Below are 25,349 nucleotides of genomic sequence, written 5' to 3'. Positions count from 1 at the left end.
AATCAGAACATCAAATTCAGCATTAGACAGATATTAGTAGTAGGATCAAAATAGTTTAATATGCTTCAGAACCATTGTCCACAACATAATAACCAAACCTAGAAAGCATACGAGCTGATTGTAAAATGACAAGTTATAAGGTTTATTACAGCCAGATATGAAGAAAATCCAAAGAAATGAAAAAAGCGACAGCTACGGAGGCTAACCCTTTTATTCATGCCAGCGTGCAAGACAGGACCGGCACAAGCCACACACATACATCAGACAATGACACGGAACAAGATTGACAAAGCCACATTACAAACCGACGACAAAACACACACCAACCCATTCACGGCGACGACGGCGACGATTTACTACGAAGCGCAACAAAGACCACTAACCTGCCTGCCTTACTCCACCCACTGGTGGACGAAGACACCCTTATTTCTAATAGTTTTAAACAACTGCGAGCAATCTCCACCTCTTGCATCATGAACATCGGGATAGTTCGTGCAGTGAAGGAAGAGCTCGTCAACGAGGCAAATGGATCCACTCTCAAACAGCTCATGAAGGAGTCCCAACCCCGCTCCTCCTGCACTCATTTTTATAACCACGAAGTCACCCATCGCCACTGTTTCTCTGAACCATCCAAGAAAATCAAACAGTTCTGGTTCTTCAACATCAAAAGGGTCCGTTTCTTCGGAAAAAGATGAGTCAGTATCAGCCCACTTTTCGGACAACTCAGGGTAATAAACAAAGGTGACATCGTGCCTTCCAGCATAAGCAGGGAGCAAAGCTGAGTCGTGTTCCAGAGCGTAAATATTTAAGGGAATAGACTGCTTAGGATATAGAGGTAGAAATAACTTCGAAATGCTAGAATCAGTAAAATTTCCTGCCCCAACATCAATATATATCAGTCGGTTTCGATCCGAGATGTTCACGAGTTCCGTCAGGAATGTAAATTTCTGTTCTGTTCCCATCTGCTTCTCCTCATAAAGAGGTTCCAATGATTCCATATAGGGTTTGTTGTTCGTAACTGAAAGGCATCCCTGTGGAAGAGGATAATCCTCAAAAGAACTGAATCGGTTGGCCTTTTTAAAGACTACCAAAGTGAAAGAATGGACACGACCAACATGAACAACTTCGGAGCTTCTCAAGAAGGACGAGATTGGCGTGGCAGCCTTTATCAGAGTACCCGGGGCAGAACCGGCAGCTCCCACAAGCATTGCTCCAATCCCACCAGGTTTCAGAACTCGCTCAATTTCAAGCAAAAGGAGAGCAGGGACGGAGACTTCATGCAGTCCACCCGCAAAGACGAAATCAAAGGAGTTATCATCAAAAGTGAGCTTGTTAAACAAACTCCGGTGGGAGGTAAAGGGGGGTCGAGTGAAGATGAAAACGTTGGGAAATCCTAGGTTTTCCATTGCGGAAACAGTAGGACTCGATCTATCCCCTAAGCAGAGAGCTTTAGCACCGGATGTCAATAGTTTCATTCTCATCAGCTCTCTAAACAAATCGGATGTGACATTGACGTCTACCTGACACAGAGTTGGCTCCAAGGGAGACTCTACGAGAGGAACAGGATAGAAAGTGAGAGGTTTCAAATACCTTCCAAAAAAGGTAGGCTTGGAAGCGCAGTCGGAGAAATTCATGGAATCAATGCGTGCCACAAATTGCATGAATGGAAACATCGCTAGTGCAGCCAACAGCATAAAAGTACGAAGAAGGACGCGCCTCAGAATGGCAGCGCGAACCTTTTGCAATTCAATAACCTTGAAAGCCATGGCTTCGCTGCCGAACAGAGTAGGGGAGATTAAAACTGATTTCCCCGAAACCCGAACGTAAAACTTCCCAAACGAAGAAGGATCGGATCTTTCAAGGGAAATGCAACCCAATCAGTCCTTTCAAACAGCAATAGGACGCATGTATTGATTGCAGATAAGGGGATTTCCCAGGAGAAATTTTTCATCAAACAATTGCGACGCTAAAGCCCAAATTTCACCCGAAAAAACCCGACCATTTATCATTAGATTTCGACGCTTTATCTCGACCGGAGCGGCCGGCGTATCGGGGATAAAAATTTCTCTTCCTGATAGAAAGATTTATATCTTTCACAAGGAAAAGATATAAAAAGAGGAAATCAAAGCCAAACGACAAGTAAGCAGAAGAATTAGCGAGTGCAAAACCTGGAAGAGGTGTGATTCCCACCAACGAGGAGCCCCTGTGATTTATCAAACCCTAACAAAACCCTCATGGACATCCTCCTCCACATCGGCTCGAACCACGGGCGCATCTTCGTCTTCGATCTCATCTCAAAATTGCCTGGCCTTCCCGCCCCCCTCTACATTCTCCAGAGTAAGAGCTCCGAGAAACGAAAATAAAACAGAAGCGGCTAAAGAAGCAGGCGAGCCCCGAGAGGTCACAAAAACCTAGATCTGGCTAGTGGTTTCCCAAAGGCCACGAGGCTTCCTCAAGCCTATAATGGAGCGAGAAGCTCCGTACGTCGAAAAGACAAGAGATAAGAATCTGTCAGTCGCCATGGCCACGTGGTCGTCGTCGCCAGGTGAGTGACCGCGTCCAAAAACTTCCACATCGAGGCGGGTAGTCGGACGTCTAATATCGTCCGAGGGCCTGCGGGTGTCGGTGGACGAGCAAAGGAGAACCGCGTCTCAATGATTAGATCCTAATTGAGAAAGTAACATTGCTGATTTTTAGAGATGAACCTTGAAAGATAGAAGAGACGAAAGAGGAGCGAAGACCGAAGAGAAAAGTTGAGAGAGAAAAGAGAAGACAAGGAGTAAGTGGCTGGTATTGATTGAGAGAGATGCATTTCTCCCTCGTACATCTTGTCTATTTATACCGGAATACAACTTGAATCTTACTAAAAAAAATAAATCCTAAATTCAACTAAGAATATCTCACAAAATCTAATGAGAATAATTACAAGTAAACTAAAACAAAGAGTAAGAGCAAATCTTCCTCTTTAGTCTACCTTTGTTTTTGGGCTTGTTTTTATTATGAGACTTGTCTTGCATGAGATTCACCTTAGACTATATGAAACTTATGAGATATGTTTTACATGAGACTGATTTTAGACTCATTGATATGGCTTTATTAACATTTCCCTCAAGTTGGAGTTTGTAACTTTCGTTTACAAATAATCTTAGTAAATAAATTCTAGTCTTATGTGGTTTGAAGAACAAATTCTCTTGTGAAAGATATTAAGGGTATGAATAAAAAGATATCAACTCTCATACTTCAAATAGAATAAGGTGTATAATGCAATTGTTCATACTTCCAAATAAGAAATTGTTTTTAGACCAATAGATGGAGAAAAAGTGACTAGGTTTGACTCAAGAAAGAGATAAAATAATTCTTCTATGAATATATATGATTGAGAAAACTTACAAAAAAAACTTCAATATGAAAAGTTTTGAAACAAAACATAATAATAAATACCTTTTGGAAACAAAATTCTCAATGTAAGGCAATTATTTTTAACATATCTTGACCAATTTGAAAAGAAAATTTTTCAAAAAAAATCTGCAATAAGGGAGATTTAGGAAAAGTATATTTTGAATTTAGAATAAGGAAAACATTATTTTTAATCTAGAAATTTTAGATTTCGAAAAAAAAAAGAAACTAAACTCTTGTAGGGAGACTTCTCATAAGGAAACTCATGTAATGTGAGATCAAAGAAAAAAAAAACTCTTTAAGGAATGAAATATATTAAAGTTGGCAAAGACTTGCACTAGAGTTTGAAAAAAAATTAAGGAACTTAGTCAAACCAAGATTTGAAACTCAAAACGAAAAGAAAAAATCGACATAAATTTTGACTTTCCTCGTGCAAAAAGGCTATCAACTAGACCTTTAATTTTTTTGATGTTGATATCTCTCTTCAAAAATATTGTATTAAGAAACATATTACTGGGATTGAAAGTAGACTCATAGAGTTTTCTTTTGAGATGAAGTTCTATATATAAATTCTCCTTGTTGATGGAACAAAACATCTCAAAAGAGGAAGCTTTCTTCTACTCTTTGCTTCATTTCTATTGCATGACCTTTGTTGCTTTAGATGATGATTTCTTTTTGTATAAAACTCCGATCGACAAAGTTATTTTTGAGTTTGAAACTGCACTCAAATATATTTTTGGCAATTATTAATTTCTGGGGCCTTCTTCACATAATTACAAGAGTCTAAAGGAAGAGAGAAGAGGGAAGATGAGACGAGAAGAGAAGAGTGAGAGAGAGATCTAGCTTGAGGGGGGTGAAGAAGGAGAAAACGTAGAGGAGAAAGATGAGGAGAAAAGAGAGGAGCAATGGGACGAATTGAGGCAAGAGGCTTGATACATTTTCCTATGCCCATTGTGTTGTATTATAGTTACAGAGAGATGTTTACAATGTCAATAATGACCCTTAGGGCTACACCTCTTAAGAGAAAAAAGATATAAGGGATATACACCTACTTATATAATTAAAAATTCATGCAACCTCTTAGTTAAGACTTGTCCTATTTACCATAATGCCACCCTACACATGTGGGTATCTTTTAACACTCCTCCTCAAGCCAGCGTTTGTAATTTCACTTTTACAAATAATCTTGGTCAAGACACTTATGTGTTTGATAAGAAATTATGATTTCCTTGCTTTGATTCATCTTATTCTTATTCACATCTTGCTTGTTGTCTCCATCTTGTTCTTATTCACATCTTGCTTGTAGTCTCCATCTTGTTCTCCTCCTTACTTGGATATTCTAGTCACACAAAATTTGATTACCACAACACGTGGAATTCTTATTGGTGGTTACCTTTGTCTTGTACTTCTTGTAGTTCTCCCCCTCAAGCTAGGGATCTCTTTGTTTTTTACCTAGAGACCTAAGTTGCACAAAATAACGGTGAGAGAAGAAAAATCACTCCTAGCCCAATGAGAAGACTCCATCTTCAGTTTGAAAAGGCCTTTCAAATATAAAGGCAGTCCGACCTATTTTAGAGCAGTGAAAGGAGTCTACTAACTTTTTAAAGGTAGCTTAAAATACCACTTGGGTAAAAAAAACGAATTGAGTCAAACTCGATGTTATGCACACTCTTGATCTTTGCAAGGAGTGGGTATATAAGCATTGTTGTGATGTATTTTAATAAAACACAAATTGAAAAAAAGTACTTTAAGGAATTAAGGGAGATAAGAACTCTCATACTTCAGTTGAAAGGAGGCACGCAATGCAACTCTTCATACTTTCAAGTAAGAAGGAGATTATTTTACACAAATAAATGGATAAAAGTGACATGGTTTGACTCAAGAGGAAGATAAAAAAAAAATTCTTCTATGAACATGATGATTGAGGAAACTTAAAAAAAAAACTTAATAAGAAAGCAAACTCCATTAAAAGAACTCCACGGTAGCTGAAGAGGTGCTAGAGTGGTAATGAATATATTTTTCAACCTTTGAAAGGTTTCATAATCCTCATCAGTGAGGGTTCTATTTTTTTTTTTTTTAGAATAGACCTCTTGTGATTCACTAATTTGATTCATATTTATCGATCAACCATGAAGTTTCCAACACTTGTCTCATTCATGATTAGGAAAATCACAATAAGTGAAAGAATAGGAATATGAGGAATCAGACGTACCACTTTCTTTGTTGACATTGCCATGACCTCTTCCATTTCTTCTTGGTCCTCTTGATGAATTAAGAGATCCTCTACCTTGAGAGAATATGACAAAGGTTTTCGTGTGATTTTGATCTTGAGCTTTTGATTCTTCTTTGGTTGGAACTTGATACACAGCAACACATATATCATTAAAGGAAGGTTTAGCTGTAGAACTAAGTATTTGAGATTTTTCCACTTCTGCTGGCCAGGTGGCTTCTCAAGAGGAGAGGGTGGGGTGGGGTGGTTTCACTAAATGTCTCTATTAGTTGGAATTTACACATAAGATATTTTGGCTCTTTTAAGCCACAAGTATGCTCAAATACATGATCACAGTAATCTCCCTTGAGTTTTTCAGCTAGACTCTAGTTCTAGCAAACTCTTTTTGTTAAGTTGTGGAGCCTAGTTAACACCTTACACTCTATCGCGGAGCCCCAGGCGGGTCCACGATATATCAACTGTTGTGTCATTAAGGGTAATTTGGAAATTTCACACTTGTAATCCCGTTGCCCTAATTTTTCCTTTATATTTGGGAGCGTCGTTGTTAAGTGTTTAAGAGGGGGGGGGGGGGGGGGGGGGGGGTTTCTCTAAATATCTCTATTAGTTGGAATTTACACATAAGATATTTTGGCTCTTTTAAGCCACAAGTATGCTCAAATACATGATTATAGTAATCTCCCTTGAGTTTTTCAGCTAGACTCTAGTTCTTGCAAGTTCTTCTTATTAAGTTGTGGAGCCTAGTTAACACCTTACACTGTCACGGAGCCCCGGGCGGGTCCACGATATATCAACTGTTGTGCATTAAGGGTAGTTTGGAAATTTCACACTTGTAATCCCGTTGCCCTAATTTTTCCTTTATATTTGGGAGCGTTGTTGTTAAGGTTTTTTATCATCACCGAGAAGGAGCTAGTGTTGCAGCCCCAGAGAGGTTAGAGAAAACACCTGTAAGTGTATACGATTTTTCTTGTAAACTATTTCATCTTTATAGTGGATTACTACAGCAGCGGAAGACAGGACGTAGTCTCAACTTGAGGCGAACCTGTATAAATCTTGTTGTATTTTTGTGCTTGATTTTCCTTTCTTCCGTGATTACTATTATTGCTCTCGTTAGTTTGGAATTAGGGCGTCTAATTCCTAACAATTCTATCAAGAATTAAGGTCCTAGTTCAACCTATGAATATAAATGTAAGAATACAAAATAAGAAAAACTTACACCCTTGTATTTAGTAGAGAAACAACCTTCTCCTTTGGGATCTTTGAGCCAACAACTTTGAAGCACGAATAAAAATGATTTTGGGGCTTGATGGAGAGCAAAACAAGGAATTTGAGAGAAATGGGATTTTTGCGCAATCTTTAGCTCTTTTTTTTTCCACTAAAAATGGACTTTGAAATGAATGCCTGGCTATAGAAAATTTGAGTTGATTAATCAGTCTACCTTGAGTGATTGATCATGCATTGATCCTCTTGATTATGCAAAACTATGTATGATCGATTAATGATTTGTGATTTGTGTGTATGAACTTTTACTCTTTGAACTCTATAAATAATGCTTGAGGAGGAGGATTAGGACAAGATCACAACCCTAATCCTCTCCTCTCTTTCCAACGTGCTCTCTCTCTTTTCCTAACTCAGTCATCCATCTTCTCTCCTTCTCTCTCTCCTCTTCTTCTCTACTCTTCTCTTCTCTTCTCCTTCTTTCTTCCTTCTTTCAGTACCTCAACGTTGAACACATAAACATCATGGAATCCTAAAAACTACATGGTTACAGACCAAATTCAGGATTCCTCATCCAAGTTATTTTTCTTTTCATCCGGTTGCCATGATATGCCTTGAAGCACTCGACAGGAGTTGGTCATTATCCATTCAAGATTTGTTTTTTTTCTTGATTTGATTGCTAGAGTTTTGAACCTATATTGAAGGGTGGAAGATGCTTGTTTATGTCCACTTCATGCATGGAATTCATATGTTGTTATATCATATGAAACAACACACCTTTTCATGAAAAAAATATTTTGGTGTCTCATTATTACCACAAGTTACGAACCATAGCAGATTCTATGCATCTTCCTGCTGGGTTTTCTTCAAAAATTGAACTGTTATGAAGACAAGTTGAAGTGTTTTATGGTACCTAAAGGTTCAAAATAAGAACTATGTTGGAACTTAAAATAATTTTGAGTTGTTTCATGCGATAGAATAAGAATACAACAAATGCAATGTTTTCTTTCTTTTGGTGATAAGTTGTGTTAGAAGATGGGCTCAAGCCCACACAAGTATAGAGAAAGCTCACACGTCCAAGAGAGGTGGCATGATGGTAAATAAGAATTTATTTCCTAAAGATGGCACAAAGGTGTAATTAGTCAAGGGGTATATGTCTACTTATGTCTTTTCTTATGTAAATTTTGTAGCCCTAAGAGCATTATAGATATTGTAACATCCTCCAAAAAACTATAAATAGAGGACCTTGGCTTGGGGTAGAGCATCAAGTCTCTCTTCTCTTCTCTCAATTCGTCCATAAGCTCTCTCTGTCTCTCTCTCTCTCTCCCCTTTAGCCAAGCTCCTCTCTTGCTCTCTTTTCTTTTCTTCTCTTCTTCTCTTCTCTCTTTCTTCTTTTCTCTCTCTCTCTCACTGCCTTGTTCGAGGTTCTAATCATGGGTCCTAAATTCAATATGGTGTCAAAGCTTTGAATTTAGGATTCCCACGTTGAAGTGATGCTTAAGTTCTTATGATGATCAAAGTCTTATGCAAACTACTCATGAAGCAAGGAATCGAGCCAAGGGAAGATAAGTTGTCTTTGTTGAGTCCTTGATCTACGATTTAAGTCAAGAGTGAATGGCTTTCATATAGAAGTTGAGAAAGTTACTTCTTGGTATTTAGAGGAGGTTATAATCTAGTTTTCCTAGCACTCGGATTACAAGATTTGAAGTCAATTAATCAAGTTTGATGTTTGCATGATAAAGTTGATATTTATGTGTTAAAAAGTCATATGACATTAAGCTCTATCTCCTCTAGTTTACATGGTTGAAGGGTGAGTTTTTTTATTGTACTTAATAATTTGTTTTAAGTCAAATTTCTATGATACTCTCATTGTTCTTCTCAAACCAAGCTCAAGGAGGATTTTTTTTGTTTTTTTGGGTTGTTGAGCCTAAGGTAATGGTTTGGTGATTCTTTGGTTGCATGAACATTACCTTTTTCCTCCCTTCTGTGTTGAGATCAGTGAAAGATTGACTTACCTAAAGATTTTGTTAGAAAATGGGCTTAAGACCACATGACCAAGGAGAAGACTCACACGTCCAAGAGAGGTGGCATGATGGTAAATAAGAAGTTATATCATAAATATGACATTGATGTAATTAGTTTAAGTTTCTTATTTCTTCATCACTCTTTTAGGGTGAAGGGTATAATTATAATATTATACTTTTATTCATCTATAAATAGAGCTTCAGGGGTGTTAGAAATTAGATGCCCTAATTCCAAACTAGAGAGAGCAATAATAATAATCACGGAAGAAAAGAAAATCAAACACTATAACAAGCAAGATTTATACAGGTTCACCTCAAGGTGAGACTACGTCCTGTCTTCCGCCACTCCTGTAATCCACTATGAAGATGAAATATTTTATAAGAGAGATCGCACACTTACAGGTGTTGTTTATCTCTAACCTCTCTCAACTGCAACTAATGCTCATCAGATGATAAAACCCTAATATCGGTGCCCCAAATATAAAGAGAAAACTGGGGCAACCGTGATACAAGAGTAGAATTCTCAAACTTCCCTTATGGAAACATCAGTTAATATATCCCCACGACAACCTTACCGTGAAGGTCGATCCACGTACCGACTCAGCGTAGGGTATTGATTAGGCTCCACTATTTAACAAAGGGGAGGGTTTGGACACAACTCCATAACCTCATTCTTCCTCCTATTTTCTCCCCAATGTGCCTTCTCTCCTTTTCTCCGTTGGATAATCCACGGAGTCCTGAAAATCAACATGGTATTAGAGTATTGATTTGTTGATTTTCAAGATTCACAACTATGGTTTTCAGGATTCCAAAAACCCATTATTTTTTTTTGCTCATATTGATATTTTATTTTTCATCCTTGCTAGAACTTTATTTTTGATATTGTTTTTCTCCTGTTGCCCGGCATTACTCTACCATTACCAATCCTCTCTGTTTGGCTTGGACGGTGCTGTTTTTTTTTTCGAGAATTCTTCTATGATGTGACCCATTCCCACAACTTTTTCCACTTCCTATTGGGCTTTTAGCATGATCTCTAAGTATTGCAGCAGTCTGGTCATAGCCCATTGCATCGTTTTCATGCTTGAGCTGACGTTGGCCATTTTCAGGTCTGTGAAGTTTGCATTGATGTGAGACCTAGTCATTGGCATCCTCTGGTCTTTGCTTACCTCCATGGATGAAATAGATATCGAGGACAAGCACGAAGGTGCACTCATCAGAGATCGTGTAGACGAATTGGCAACCAAGGTCCACCTGATTTTTTACGCAGTGATTGATCAACGGTTGGCAATGTACAAATCGGGAGAGACAGAAGACAATGCCTGCTTTAGTCAATGGTTCTCTACATACTGGGAAGTTATTGATCATCTGTTATCACGCGGAGATAATCTCAAGTTGCTGATTTTCCTCTGTTGATTTATCTCTGGACGAAAACTCCTGCTGGATCTCGGTCAATGCTCTCTCATCTAGCCAGACATTATCCCGAGAAAATCCATCTCCCGTAATGTTCGATACGCGTTGATTAATCTCCAGAAGTAATTACTCTACCGAGCTACCTAAATCAATGTTGGCTATCTTCGAAAGGTTCTGCATTGCTGTTTTTCGAAAGTTGTTGTTTTCCGTTAGCAAGCCAAAACTATCTTGGCCAACTGCTGAATTTGTGTGATTACGTTCCCTCACTACGTTGTTGGATATTTTCAGTCAAACAGGTTACTGATTACAACTACTTTCTTCCTCATCCAACAGGTCATGCGCTGGACATTATCTTGGTATAATTGATCTTGCTGGAACCGCAATCTTTGCTGTTATTTTGAATCTCTTCCGAGGCGTCAACAACAAGGTATCATCATTGATTGATCTCGATGAATATTTTTTTGGAAGATCCTTACTACTCCCGAGCTATTGGCTGACTGTTTTTATTTCCATTTTTTTTTTTTTTGGAAGATCCTTAGTACTCCCATTTTTGTTGCCAGAGACGACAACACTGCTTCCGAATTAAAATACTGCCAAGTTAGATGGTTGTTGATTTTAATCTAGTGAGTTAACCTAGCAACATACTGGTGCGCCTGACTCGGATCGGCGTTCTGCTTGTGTTAACTCAGACCAACTCAGACCGAGTCAACTTGGATCGGGTCAACCTGATTCAGTCCGCTTACACTCTGCCTCTTGTTATAAGATGGGCTCTAGCCCATAGGTCCAATGAAGAAAGCCCAATTGTCCAAAAGGTGACATCTTGGTAAATAAGAAGACTTCTCATAAAGATGTCATGAAGATATAATTACTTGTCTATTTATGTCTCTTCTCTTGTAAGGTTGTAGCCCTAAGGGCATTATAGTTATTGTAACATACACTAAAAAAACTATAAACAAAAGCCCTTGGCTAAGAGGTAGAGCATTAAGTTCTCTCCTATCTTCTCAAACTCGTCCAACTGTCCTCTCCTTTCTCTTGGAAGCCCATCTCTAAGCCTTCTCTCCTTTCTCTCCTTTTCTCTTCTTACTTTCCTTCTTCTCCTTCTCCTCTGCCTCTTTGGCTCGAGACCAATATGAAGGAGTCCTAAATTCTACATGGTATCAAAGCTAAGGATTTAAGACTTCCACGTTGAAGTGATACTTAAGTAACTTTGAAGGTTTTATGCAAGGTGCTTTAGAAGGAAGAGATTCAAACATGGAAAGATAAGTGATTTTTGGTTATTTTTTTTCTATAAATTCATACTATGTATTGAACCCTTACGTCATAGTTTAAACCAGATAAGGTTTTCAAAAACGAAAATTATTATTGATGTCATGTTGTAGACGGATGTCTGCACCGGTTGTGCCATAATCTTGCCTCGGTCTAAGAAGTGGAAAGTACAATCACCAGAGAGAAGTCCAAGTAATAAAGGCCCCTTTGTTCATGGCCTCCACCAATCACATGCTTCATCGTTAGATCCTAAAAAACACAAGAAGAAGGTGAGAAGGTGATGGAGCACTTGAATCATATTGTTAGCAAACTAATAGACAATACATTTAAGGGAAACTGTGGATCAAATAAGACATCACTAAGCGGAAGCAAAGGTGTAAAAGAGGAGGATCCCTTCCCAAGAACTTTGGTTTGGGATCCATCGACTATAGTGACTGTTGAAACTTAGGATTACTTAATGTATAATCACAATAAAAAAAGATTAAGGGGTGAGAAGATGAAGAAGAGTTGTGGAGAGAGTTTTAGGAGGGGAAAAAGAAGAGTGACGAATTTGGAGAAAAGGGGGAGGAGTGTGGAAATAGGGTTATAGAGTTGGCCAAACCCTCCCCCTTAAGTTGTATTTATAGATATCAAAAGTATTAATATTACAAGAATACCCTCATCGCCACATATCATGATTTTGAAAGACAAGGACTTGATCTTGCCATGTGTCAACATCCAAGAAAACAAGAACTTGGTAAAAAACTTTAGGGTTCACCCCTCTATAAATAGAGATAATTTTGCCATTTGGGAGCACCTAGGAGTCAAACAGAGAGCTACAAGAACATAAGAAGCAGCAAAAAATATTCTAGAAGTCAGATAACTTGAGCCTTGCCATTCGAACCCACCATACATAAGTGCGAGACCAAAATTCTCATCTAACCATCAGGCTAAAATTACTCAAAGCTTAAGATCCAAATCAATTGACTTCCTTAAAAAAGTGTTGTGAAATCGTTGTGGTAATCAAATCAAAGGGTCACTAGAGACAGGACCTATTGATTGCAAGGACTCCATGGATTTAGCTCATGGAGAAAAGGAGAGAAACACCCATTGGGAGAAAACATGAAGACGAAGAAGTTATGGACTTATATCCTAACCTTCCCCCTGAAGCTCAATTTATAGATTGATAAAACTACACTATTATAATAATATCTCCAGAACTTAAACTAATTATATGAATGTCATCTCTATGATATAACTCTTTATTTACCATCCTACCATCACTATGTGGGCATAAGGGCCTTCTCCTTGATATGTGGGTCTTGAACCCATATTCCACATCTCTTGGATGTGTGTATCGTCCTCGGTCTTATGGGCTTGAGCCCATCTTCTAAAACACTTGGATGTGTGGGTCTTCCTTGTTCATGTGGACTTGGGCCCATCTTCCAACACTCCACCTCAAGTTGTGGGTGAGAGAACATCATGAACGCCCAACTTGCTACAAATAGTATATAGAATCTTCTCGTATAAAATGGTAGTTCAATATATCTTCCAACTCTCCCCTGCAAGTTGGAGGTCTTCTTCTAATAGGCCCAAGTGGTATAATATAAGTGAGAGTAAAATCACTCCTAGTCATAAAACATCGCTTCATACTCCAATCAAATAAATCATGCTGGATGTTAGACACATTCCTATCTTCTGTAGGTAGTGGGTCTATAGGTTTTGCTCAGAAGTATAATAAAACTCCTCCATCACTGTGTCCTTCCACAGGACACCGACTCTTAAATGGTAGGAGGGGGTAACAGGTAATCACTCGGAAGATAATATTCTAGGGCCACTATGTGTTTTCTTCTTCATCAGAATAACCAATGCAGACAACAATCTGCAACTAAGAAGTCCTTCTTCAATAATAATGTTTCAACCAAAGAGACACAATAGCAATAATTGAAATGAGTTTGGGTCCAATAACACGTACCAAATAATGAAAATCCAAGGACCCACAATTGCGAATACATTAGAAGGTTGTGCACCAAATAATATGTTAACCAAGGAATAAGCTGCCAATACTTCAAAATAATAATCCAGCAAGAGACAAGGGATTGAGTCAAGTCAAGTCAAGTATCAAAACAATATAGCCGAGTCATGGAAGGAATCGATAAAGAACTCAGGACCCGGACTGTATAACAGAGGCAATAAGCAAGTGGGTCAAGTAAAATTGACTAGATCGAGTTGACCCGAACCAGGTTGAGTCAGTCCGAGGTGGTCTGAGTTAACTCTGCAAAATGAACTTCTTCTTCTCCCCCCTCGACGAAAGTTGTAATGGACTCCGTGATGTAGACAACTCAGTGGCAGCAATATTCTCAACGGAGGAAATAATCCAACGAGCAGAAACAAAAATAGGACTCGACAATCTCACAGTAAAATCATCTTCTCTGACAACAACAACGGGAAACTCAATCTAGTGAATAGACGGTAAGGCAACAATGAACTTCGACAATAATCAGATAGTGATTGACGATAGATTAACAAAGCATGCCAGCCAACTGAAACTTGGAAATAGCTCACCAATGCAGCAACAAATTAATTTAAAAAAAAATAGTAGCTCCTGAGATGGCAATCAGACAGGGAAGAGACGAGCAAGAATTGCAGGAAATCAGTAGCAATCAGTGCGATCCAGCAGAGTGATTAGTAAAAATAGAAACGAAACTTCCGAAGATGGAAAAAAAATTTAGGATAAGCAGAAAATCTCAGAGAAGAATAACATCTCCGTCTTCCTTGCGATGCCAGTGTGACAGCAGAACCAGGCGAGCCGATGAAGGGCTTCTAGTAATAAATCAATCCAGTAGAGAGCCTGTTGGCTAGAAATCAATAGCTCTCAGTGGAACCAACAGAGACTTTAGAGTCTAATGGATTGAGATGGACAATGCTAGCAGGATAATATTCCTCAATAATCTTCTGCCAGCCAATGAAGACGTCCAACAGCAACAGAGAATAAATCTATTGTTTAAAGTGCTCTACAAAGAACTATGAGATTGCAATTATCTAGACAACTGTGTGATTGCAATCAGAAACTTCATATTTGATGAAGCCTTGATCTGTTTCTAAAGGAATTCATATTTGTTGCTAATTCCAATCAGAGAACCACACCAAGTTGTCTCCAGCGAAGACAACTACAGAGCACACAATGATCTTCCAACCAAACTCCAACCAAATTGAAGGGAATTCTGGAAACTACAGAGCACACAATGATCTTCCAACCAAGCTCCAACCAAATTAACAAAGCCAACTACGGTCTGCCAAGATACGTGAGATAATGTTGAAGTGATCGGGTCACACGAGATCACAAATCATCGAGCAACCAGAGTAGAGAGCCAATTCTCACACAGTGGATACCAAATCGATGTTGTGAGAAAAAAAATCGCAAAGAGAGATTAGATGCCAGCGATGCCGATGAAAGAGTTTACAGGTGGAATGATCCCAAATGAATCAAGATCATCAACTACTGTGAGCTTCTATGTTGTTAGAATATTGTCCAAAGCAGTACGAACTACCCAAGTCTAGTGAAGAAGATATTGGAGAGTTAATGTTGCTCCATGGCAATACGAGTTAATCAACACAAGATCACTAGAATTTAGTCCAAGAAGCTGCAAATCGAGCAGGCTTTATCCTTTGATGTATGTCCTCCTTAATAAGAGATTCCAACTTCTTGTATAAGTTGAAGATGATCCTTTATCTTATATAATGTCTTCACAGATATTCAAGAAATCAAATGAAGCATGCGATTGGCAACAAGCTATTTGAGTAGAGTGAGAGAAGATATCTTGTCATACTGACATGAGTTCTCGCCTTAAACTAGAAACATAACTATTAGCAAATCGTATATGCGTAGAGTAACTCTGAATGGGATTCTAAAACACCATAACTCTAATTCCTGAAAATCAATGATCTGATACTATGTTGATTTTCAAGACTCCATGGATTTAGCTCATGGAGAAAAAGAGAGAGACACCCATTGGGAGAAAACTAGAGGGAGAAGAGGTTATGGACTTATGTCCTAACCCTCCCCCTTAAGCTCAATTTATAGATTGATAAAACTACTCTATTACAATAATACCCCTAAAACTTAAACTAACTACATCAATGTCATCTCTATGAGATGACTCTTTATTTACCATTTTGCCATCATTGTGTGGGCCTATTCATGCCTTCTCCTTGATATGTGGGCCTTGAACTCATATTCCACATCTCTTAAATGTGTGGACCTTCTTGGGTCTTATGGGCTTGAACTCATCTTCTAATATACTTGGATGTGTGGATCTTCTTTGGTCGTGGGCTTGGGTCCATCTTCCAACAGGACCTAAAAATCACTTGTAATCTTCTCTTGTGTTACCGACCAACGCCTTTGTAAGTCCAAAGCTGGTTAAACAATTTTAGTTTTTGTAATAACGCTACCAGAGGTGGGTACACATAGCTATAAGAACAAAAATATAATTGGATAAACTTTAGAAATAATTTGATATAATTCGAAACGAGTATTTCATGATCACAGCTAATAGAAAACCACGAATTATGGTTTTAAAAAAGGCTATGGCACTATCTAAGTTGACCTGCCGAATTAATTAGACTTGAATGAATTGATCCATTAAAAAAACAAAGACAATCAATTCATGCGATTCAAAGGAGCCACTTTGATTTCAGGTATCAAAATGAAAAAATGTTCATGAAGTTGGATGATGAATCTCACTTAAAAAAAAAGGTGCTCCGAGACTTTTTCATCTACTCGAATAACAAAGTCCAAAATTTACAACCTAGACCGATGGTTAGGATCGTTGATCTTCGAAAGAACTTGGCCACTAGTTGATTGATGGTCAAAATGAAATATCCCAATAATGAAAGTGTTAAAGGATAGTGAAATTGATCATTAGTTGTCAAGACCAAAGTTTTAGTTAGAATCTAATCAATTATTGAAATTGAAGCTTGATTAATGCTCAAGATGAAGCCAATTGTACCGGACCACCACCAAAATCAAGGTATATGAAGGTACCACTTAGGTGTCATACAAGTGAAGGAGTTGATACATGGCACCAACAAGAGCTCCACATGGCATAACACGGTCTACATCATCATATACGTGGCAGGAGACATGGTCCTACCACACATCTGAATCTTAAGGAAAGTAGACTTAGTCCTACTACATGTCACGCTCTCAAGGGAGCTCTCAAGGGAGAAGGACTTGAGGTCTCCACATATCATGGTCTCAAAAGACACTCCACCCCCAACATCCAAGAACTGTAGGGTTCACCCCAGCACCCCATAAATAGAGATCATTGTGCCATTTGGGAGCACCTAAAAGTCAAACAGAGAGCTACAAGAGTTGAAGAAGCCATAAAAAGAATTCTATAAGTCAAATCACTTAGCGCCAATTCGAACCCACCCTACGTAAGTGCGAGACCAAAATTCTCATCTAAACATCAAGCAGATGCGATTTACAGCTTCTGTACCACCCCCATTAATTTTTCAGGATTAAAGACGAATGGTGGTCTTTCATGGACAGATCCCCCCTCTTTCTTTTTTCTTCGTGCGAGGAAGGAAGATACTGTTGTTTACCTCTGTCCATCCTTATCTGCTTTTTGAAGGGTAGGAGGCAAACGAAGCACTGCAAACTGTCTTTAAACCCCTGAAATCTATGCAGATAAGCTTCCCTCTTTACTGATGCCTTTACTCGTTTGTCTTCATTATTCGGTTCGTTCATTTAATTTACTGTTCTTGAAGCGGACTTTTATTTTCCTACTTTGATGAATTTTTAATTGGTTTCTATATAGTTTCTTTTTTTGATAGCGTAACGGTAGCGATGCATCGGTTCTTTCTTTTGATTTACTGTGCTTGAAGCCTGCTAGTGCCAAGGAATAATTTCGCGCACCAGTTTCTGAAAAAGGATGATTTGTTAAGATTATTTTTGGCAGTTTGCTGATGAGATAGATGGTTCTGGTCTGTTTCACTGCTTTCCTTCTTTTTATGATAAAAGGAGCGAATACTGTTTCCGATGCCACTGGTTAATGTTATTTTTCAATAGCATTGGATCCGTTGGCATTTGCCCAGAAACTTATCCTCCGTTTCTCTACCTCAGCTGACACAGCGGCTGTAAGACATCCAAGTTCCCAATTGCAGCCAAAATTTGTTTGGTTTTACCCAGGAAGAAGGGTCCAGGAGTACAACAACTTTTGGGGAAGAAGACTCCAATGTCAACTTACCCAACAGAGAATTAAAAGCTCAAAGCAACCCTTTGCTGAATCTTGGCTTGGCTTTCTGGTTATCATCTTCAACTGCCTCAAGCAGAGGTTTAAAAACGTTTTTACTTCGAAAAAGAAAAAAAAATTAAAGTAGTATATGGAAGCCATACCCATTGAAAGCTCAGAACATTTCAAGCTGCTTGCTTGTCCTCTTTCATTTTTTTATTTTCTTCGAACGAGAGAGTAAAAACTAAAAACTTCAATTCATGTAGTAAAAAATTAGGACATTCTCAAATAATAACAGAGATTAGGACTTCAGAGATTAGATTGAAGAATGATGGCGGTTCCGCTTTCCGACTTGGTGTCGCCCACATCTAAAGAGCAGCACCGAGAGCAGGTTTGTCATCGTCGTCGCGCTTTTACTTTTTCCAAACCAGGCTAGATTCGCTTGAGAGCATTACCATTCGGCCTAAAGAAAAACAACAAAGAATGAAAAGACACTTCTCTCTTCTGCGGCCGTCAGTTGTAAAACAGGAAAGACAAAGATGCAATGTCGTCCATAAAAGAATTCGATGCTGTTTTCGGCCATTAAAAGGATTTTGGAGGCGCAGCAGCAACTGTTCCAGTCCATGCGTGATGTCTTATGATAAGGTTTTTAATGTCCAGAGTTAACCGACTTTCGTCTATACTCCGAACTCTCTAGTCTCTACTGCGGTTTCTTCCCAGAGATCTGCTAACATGCGCCAAGATGTATACGAGAAGAAAAGCTTAGTGCTGGGTAACGAGCACCACCGCTACAGGTGCCATCGAGCCGAGCCAAGCTCAAACTCAAACTCAGTTTCTAACCTAAAATTCGAATTCGATCCTAAAATTTTAAATGAGTTCGAGCCCGGCTTGAGCTTATTACAGAGGAGTTCAAAATTTTGTAACGGAGCATACTAATGTATAATGACTACATTAATGGACTTAAAAGAAATAGCAAATAACTCCATCAGTGTTTATTATATTAACAAACAAGAACATTAGATGATCTTGTATCACCGGTCGATTGAGACAATTTAGCACCCCTGGACACATTAATGATCTCCTCCACTCGTTGACTCAACTCAGTTACGCACGCACGCAGCTACTCAGCTGTTTCACTTTCTCATTCTCACTCCGAACAACTCGGATGGTATCGCAACTCACTTTTAATGTCAGAAGAGTTGTTTTTCACTCTTGGGCAGCGATCGTTCGTTCGATCGATGGATGGATCTGCAGAAAGAAAAAGATGAAAGCCTCTTTTAATCTGTTTGTTGGGGGGTCAGCTGATTGCTCATTTGTTTTTTTATTCCAGTTTCCTGAAACGGCAAAAATGTATGAGGCAAGCAAAGGACAAATATTCAAGATACAGGTGAGGCGAGTGATGACAACCTTATCTCTTGCAAGGCCATGAATTGGGCTTTTAACACGGGTAAATTCATGAGAGGCCTAAAGTTTAAGCTTACCTGATTATTTTAATCCGCCGTTTCCTCGGCCATGCTCTTCTATGTATTGGGTCTCCAAATCTCTTCAAATTTAAGCTTAATTAAGTTCTTCGTGGTTGCCTCTCTCTAGGCTGAGTTGGAGTGATCTTCACTCTTCTGTAGGTCTTGTTACCCGCACGGACTCGACCGAGTGGCGATTTTTTATGCCGTGGAACGGTGGAAGAGAGCAGCAATTAGCAACCCAGCAATCCGCTAGGAGGGATTAAATAAGAGGAAAAAAAGGGAAAAAGAGAAAAAGGAAAAAAACGGTGGAGCCAAGTCAGAAGTCCGAGAGAGAGAGAGAGAATGCAGAGCTTTGTTCGTTCTCTTCTCCTCGTCGTCATTACTTCTAACTGAAAAAAACACGGCAAGGAATCCGGCGAGAACTTGCCGATGAAACGCTCTTCCTCGGGGTAGTCAGAAAGGAATTCCGATCAGTGTATCAGATTCCTGGCGAGGAGTTGTTTCCTAGGTTAGTAACGTTCAATCTCTTGTCGTTTATTCACTAGATTTTGCGTTGGAAAGTTTTTGCTTCTTCTCCTCGTCGGCTGCTGCTGTTTCTTTTCCTTGTTGCTGTGTTGTTTTTATATACCTTTTTCTTCAAAATTGAAACCGTAACAAGGGCTTCTAGCGATTTCAGCAGGAGCAATTGACTCTCATCGATGGATTCTTGCGGTCGGATTAGGATCTGATGTTTCTAGATTCGGTTTGAGGCTTGATCTTTCAGTTCGAGATCGCGCTGGAAAAGACGGACATTTTGGTACGAAGTAAGGTCTGGGGACGCCGGTGTTCTGTTATTGGTAACCTTCACGCTTTCATTCTTCGTTTTGAGAGCGTCTGGATTGAGATGTCTCCAGAAAATGGAACGCCTGCGATGCTTTTGCGAAAATGCTTTATTCTTGTCTTTCTTCGGAAATTATAGCTTTGGACTTTGGGTTGAAGACTTGATTTCTCTAGTCTCGATTATTTGGATTTCAGTGACCTGATTTTTACTTCGACCGATAAAACATAATTTGATTATATGGAGGCATCTCCCGGTCGTGTTTTCCAGATGGTGTGGGATCCTCTGTCTTGTAAATCCATGAGATCTGGGTATTTATCTGGAAAAGGAAACTTTTAGATCATTGTTTCAACTTGAGTCTTGAAGAGGGAGCGATAGATGGAGCATTTTGTTATGGTGCCAATAAATGGAATACTGCTTATTTCTTTGAGCATGATCAGGAGCTGCAACAAATGAATTTGCAGTCTACCTTTCTCACCTGAAAAACGTTGTGGCTTGAGGATAATAATTTGACCTTTTGAGTGAAGGATTGGATATCATGCTTCTAGAAACTGCTAGATTGAAGAAGTTGTCCTATCATATTAGGTACTAAGGTGAACTCAGGCTTAGAGAATTCATCAGAGGAAGAAGAAAAATCGCTTATCCTAAAAATGAGATCAAATGGAGAAGATGATGATGGCCGCCGTTGTCGTGGTTCATGTGATTCTCTCTTCCCTGGTCTTCATGATGATATTGCTTTGAACTGCCTTGCTTCGGTATCTAGATCGGATTATGCCTCCCTCGCTTGCCTCAACACAAAATTCAAGTCTCTTATCTCAAGTGGCTATCTGTTTGGCTTGAGGAAGCAAATGGCTATTGCTGAACATTGGGTCTATCTAGTCTGTGATCCCCGTGGCTGGGAGTCCTTTGATCATGTTAGAAAGAAATGGATGACTCTGCTTGAAATCCCTTGCGATGAGTGCTTTAAATATGCTGATAAGGAATCTTTAACCGTTGGCAATGAATTATTAGTCTTTGGCAGAGAGTTGTTGGATTTTGCAATTTGGAGATACAGTTTGGTGAGTCGGAATTGGATCAAGTGTTCTGGGATGAATCTTTCACGCTGCTTATTTGCTTCAGGTAGCTCTGGTTCAGTTGCCATTGTTGCTGGAGGAAGTGATAAGAGTGGGGTTGTCTTGAAATCTGCAGAGCTATATAATTCTGAGACTCGTAGATGGGAGCTCCTGCCTAATATGCATTCTCCTCGTAAGCTTTGTTCTGGTTTTTTCATGGATGGAAAGTTTTATGTCATTGGGGGTATGTCAAGTCCAACTGTTTCTTTGACCTGTGGTGAGGAATACAATCTTCAGACAAGGACATGGAGGAAGATTGAGGGTATGTATCCTAATGTTAATAGGGCATCCCAAGCACCTCCTCTCGTGGCAGTTGTAGATAACCAGCTATATGCAGTTGAACATGTGACAAACATGGTAAAGAAGTATGATAAGGATAAAAACAGTTGGATTCTGTTGGGCAGGTTGCCTGTGAGGGCCGACTCATCGAATGGATGGGGTCTGGCTTTTAAGGCCTTTGGAAAGGAGCTGCTAGTTGTGGGAGGGCAGAGAGGGCCAGAGGGTGATAGCATTGTTCTTAATTCGTGGTGCCCCAAGGATGGCAGCGAGGGAGGGACCCTGGCATGGAAAGTCCTTGCTGTCAAGGAGCATGTTGGTGTGTTTGTTTACAATTGTGCTATTATGGGTTGTTGAGTACTACTTTTTCTCAGGTTTATTATGGTTTTGACAGGATGCAGCTAAGGATGTCAAATTACTCAGCCAAAAAATTGAAGGTCCATTATACTTTTTTAGATCGTTCAGCTTTCTTCTTATCCATTGACCAAATGTTCTTCAGGCTTCTTCGGTTTTCCATTTGAGAAAGTATTTTGTCATTTACAAAAATTTCGTAGCAGGATACATAGTTCTGATGCTGAATCTTCTGCCGCTTGCAAGAGAGTGGATGGGATAGGTACTGTCAACAAGCCCTTTAGGCTCATCTGTCCTTTCTCTTTATAATTCACAGGCTACTTCCTCTCTGTTCAGGAAAAAGAACTGTATTTGTTTAGAGACTCTGATTCTTTTGGTCAGTGACACAATTCTCAATCGACTTGTATAACTTCTACTCCTGTCATGTACTCTATTTGGAACACATGGATATAGGAATGAACTTTTCAATTTTCAGATTCAACTACACTAGTTTTATATGCTTTTCCATTCTTATGCTCCCTTTATTATTGTTATTTTGCGTCTTTTCTTACTGCATGGTTCATATATGCAAAAGAAATCTGTGGCCATTCATAGGTCAAAATCCAATACCGATCGCGAACCTGTGAATTGAGTTGAGTTGGCTGGGGACTAATTGGCTGTACTGCCTTCTAAAGAAGATTCTTCGGAGTAGAAGCTGGGCAGCTATTTCGCAGTAGGAATGTGGTTCCTTCTTCAAATTGGATGCACCAATTGGAGCTCTTGAAATTACCTCCACTGTGATCAACTGTGATCTCATTTTTTTTATTATATTTCCTGATTGCTTGCTTTTCGAATTTCTAGTTTCTCGTGAGCCGTAAGCAGGTGTTCACTCGCTATCGTTACTTCTCAGATATGAATCTGTCTGTTGCTATTGATAAAGTGAATCCTTTCCAATCGTCTTCCTTCTTGCCAAGTGTAATCATTCTCTTCAAACCGAGCGGTTTCAAGACTTACAGATTCTTTCATTTCACTTCAGATGGCTTTCTTAGCATCTTTCCGAGTGCCCACAGTTGAAAACCCCAGTGGAATTCCAGCTCGACCACTGATGTGCAGATCGCGGTCTGGTAGATAGCGATTTAGTGCTGTAGCCTTGTTTGCATTTCAATTTTTTTCTTCTCAGAGGGAAGTTAAAGACGGGCTCCTGTGATTTGGACGAAGGTTGCGGAAAATTTTTTCTCTCACATGGAAGGGAAATAAAAAGAGAAAGCGAGAGTGAATTATTTTTTTGTGTTAGTGTGCGGATGAAAGTGCATCGGAAAGTACTTTTGTGTTAGCCCATAAAATGGAAAAAGTAGTGGAAAAAAAGAATGAATTATTTTTATAATATACCTAAACAAACATGGTTACTTTTATAATTAGTAATGTAATACAATGTTAAAATATATTAACATAATACATAATTAAATAGGGTAATTTATTAATAAATTAAGATAGATTGTAGTTTAGTCTAAAAAAATACAATAATTACGAGTTAAATTAAATTATTAATTTAATTAATTATAAATATAGAATACATAATTTTTTTTAACTTTTATAATGTTTAGATGATTGATCAAATTCTTACTTTAAAAATATCTTAATTATCACTCTTAAAATTAGTAATTTAATATAGTATTAAGTGTAATGAATATAATAAATAAATAAATATAGTATTTTATTTATAACATAAGATAGATTTTAGTGTAGTATAAATTAATAATATAATTATGAAGTAAAAAAAAATTATTAGTTTAACTAATTATAACAAATAAAAAATAAAAAACAAATAAAAGGTTAATACTTTTAAACCTTGATAAAATATTTTAAAAAAATACTTAATAATGAATTGATAGATTTGTACAAGTGCACAATTCGCAGTATAAAATTAAACGTTTAAATGACAACATATTTGTGTCTTTAATATAAAAAATAATTCATAATCATGTAACACAAATACAAATTCATTAAGATAAAAAACATCAAGTTAGTACTTGTGAAAGATAATCTATATGTTCATATTCAGTAAGATACAATAATCAATAATTACGCCACATATGAGGTTCTAACACATCTTGGTAATATGATGCTCGCAGATTATACTACATGTTCCCTCCGAATATTCATTTGTCGTAATATTCTTATCATCTCTATCTTCATCATCATCTTTTTCTCCACCAAACTCATCCTCTTCAATTTCAAAGATATCTTTGTAATGCTTCGTACGTATATAATTATGTAATATACAACAAACAATTACACTTTTTATCTGGTTCTCAAAAGTAAATGGAGGAGTGTCTTTCAATATTTGAAATCAAGCTTTTAAAGCCCCAAAAGTACGCTCAATAGTAGTCTTCAAGGATGAGTGCCTTTGGTTGAACAATTCTTTCTCAATTTTACGAAGATTATCTCCAAATTCTTGCAAATGATAACGAATACATCGATACAGAGCCAAGAATCCTGAAAGATTTGCATAACCAGCATCGACTAAATAATATTTTACCTACAATAGAAGATATATTCCACATGAATTAATTGAAGATAATAATAGATAAAAAAATACTAAGTACATAAATATTATTTACATTCCGGTACCCTGAGTTTATCTCGTCTCGTCAATGATGACTTCAAAACACGTCAATTACTTGATGATCCTTCCCATCCAACAAATTCATAAGTGAATTACATGTCAAATGTACATGCTGCTATTACATTCTGTGAGAGAAAACCTTTCTAGTTGTAGAATCTTGTTTGTTGATCAAACGGGATGTAAGTTTTGACATGAGTTCTATCAATAGCCCCAATACAATGCTAATGACACAATTTCAATTAATACAAGCATAAAAATGATATGAACCTAAAATTATTTACTAGATGGCTTCGATGTTACCTTAAAGTAAGGATAAAACATGTGATTGTTTAAAATCTAGGTGTGAATACGTCCCAAAGGCTATTTGATGTAATCAGAGTGTAATTTCACAATAACATCCAACACCTTATTAAAATATTTGTTTATGGTCCAATTTGGTTTATCAAACATCTCTAATGTGATATTGTACGATCGTTGTTGACCAATAGTGACGAGAAAATATGTAAGTTGTTCTTCCACTGAGATGGTCTTTGTGTCTGATAAGAATCTTCTACTCTTTAATATCTCGACCAATTTGAGAAAGACAGTTTGATTAATCCTGTAAAATTTCCAAAATTTAACATGTAATTTTTCTAATGCCTTTTTCAAATACAATGAACCACCGATCCTATAAGAACGTTGTATATGCTTATTGCAATAAAATAGATAATATATTGTCATAAAGAACATAATTGTGTTGAAGGCAAATATAATGCTAATATTTTGTTTGTGTGACAAATTATCCACGAAAGCCTGCAAACACAATCATAACCACAAATCCACAACCTGTATCAACACAAATACACCCCTATCTTCACCACAATCACAATCATAATCACAATCACAACCTGTATCAACACAAAAACATAATCACAAACACACTCCTATCTTCACCACAATCACTTCTATATCAATAATCACATCTATAAC

The 25,349-nt window shown here is 38.1% G+C and overlaps 2 protein-coding genes across 6 annotated transcripts; one reads left to right on the top strand and one right to left on the bottom strand.

Moving 5' to 3' along the window:
- Positions 1–392: 392 nt before the first annotated feature.
- LOC137963319 (uncharacterized) lies at positions 393–1,766 on the bottom strand. The gene has a single exon (XM_068810456.1). The coding sequence runs from the start codon at positions 1,764–1,766 to the stop codon at positions 393–395; it is 1,374 nt and encodes a 457-aa protein (XP_068666557.1).
- Positions 1,767–18,983: 17,217 nt separating this feature from the next.
- LOC137963636 (F-box/kelch-repeat protein At5g60570) lies at positions 18,984–22,256 on the top strand. Of its 5 annotated transcripts, none has more exons than XM_068810785.1 (3): positions 18,984–19,143; positions 19,379–19,727; positions 19,896–22,256. In XM_068810785.1, the coding sequence occupies exon 3, from the start codon at positions 20,687–20,689 to the stop codon at positions 21,779–21,781; it is 1,095 nt and encodes a 364-aa protein (XP_068666886.1). In that variant the 5' UTR covers positions 18,984–19,143; positions 19,379–19,727; positions 19,896–20,686; the 3' UTR covers positions 21,782–22,256. The 5 variants fall into 5 exon arrangements, 4 of the variants coding, with proteins under 4 accessions (XP_068666886.1, XP_068666885.1, XP_068666887.1 ...); XM_068810784.1 differs by having other exon boundaries at positions 18,984–19,203; XR_011115228.1 differs by lacking the exon at positions 18,984–19,143 and having other exon boundaries at positions 19,218–19,727; positions 19,896–21,861; positions 21,982–22,256.
- The last annotated feature ends 3,093 nt before the right edge of the window (positions 22,257–25,349 follow it).

Source organism: Aristolochia californica, unplaced genomic scaffold (genome assembly GCF_029961685.1).
Source record: "Aristolochia californica isolate CCGP_79_NKW_82.1479 unplaced genomic scaffold, dmAriCali1.0.hap1 SCAF_4, whole genome shotgun sequence".
Classification (NCBI taxonomy): Eukaryota; Viridiplantae; Streptophyta; class Magnoliopsida; order Piperales; family Aristolochiaceae; genus Aristolochia; species Aristolochia californica.
Note: the sequence above shows the minus strand (reverse complement) of the source record. Positions and strands in the feature narration are given on the sequence as shown.

Bases quoted from the DNA above. Each gene is read 5' to 3' on its own strand.
- LOC137963636 (XM_068810785.1), top strand. From the start codon at position 20,687: ATGAGATCAAATGGAGAAGATGATGATGGCCGCCGTTGTCGTGGTTCA.
- LOC137963319 (XM_068810456.1), bottom strand. From the start codon at position 1,766: ATGGCTTTCAAGGTTATTGAATTGCAAAAGGTTCGCGCTGCCATTCTG.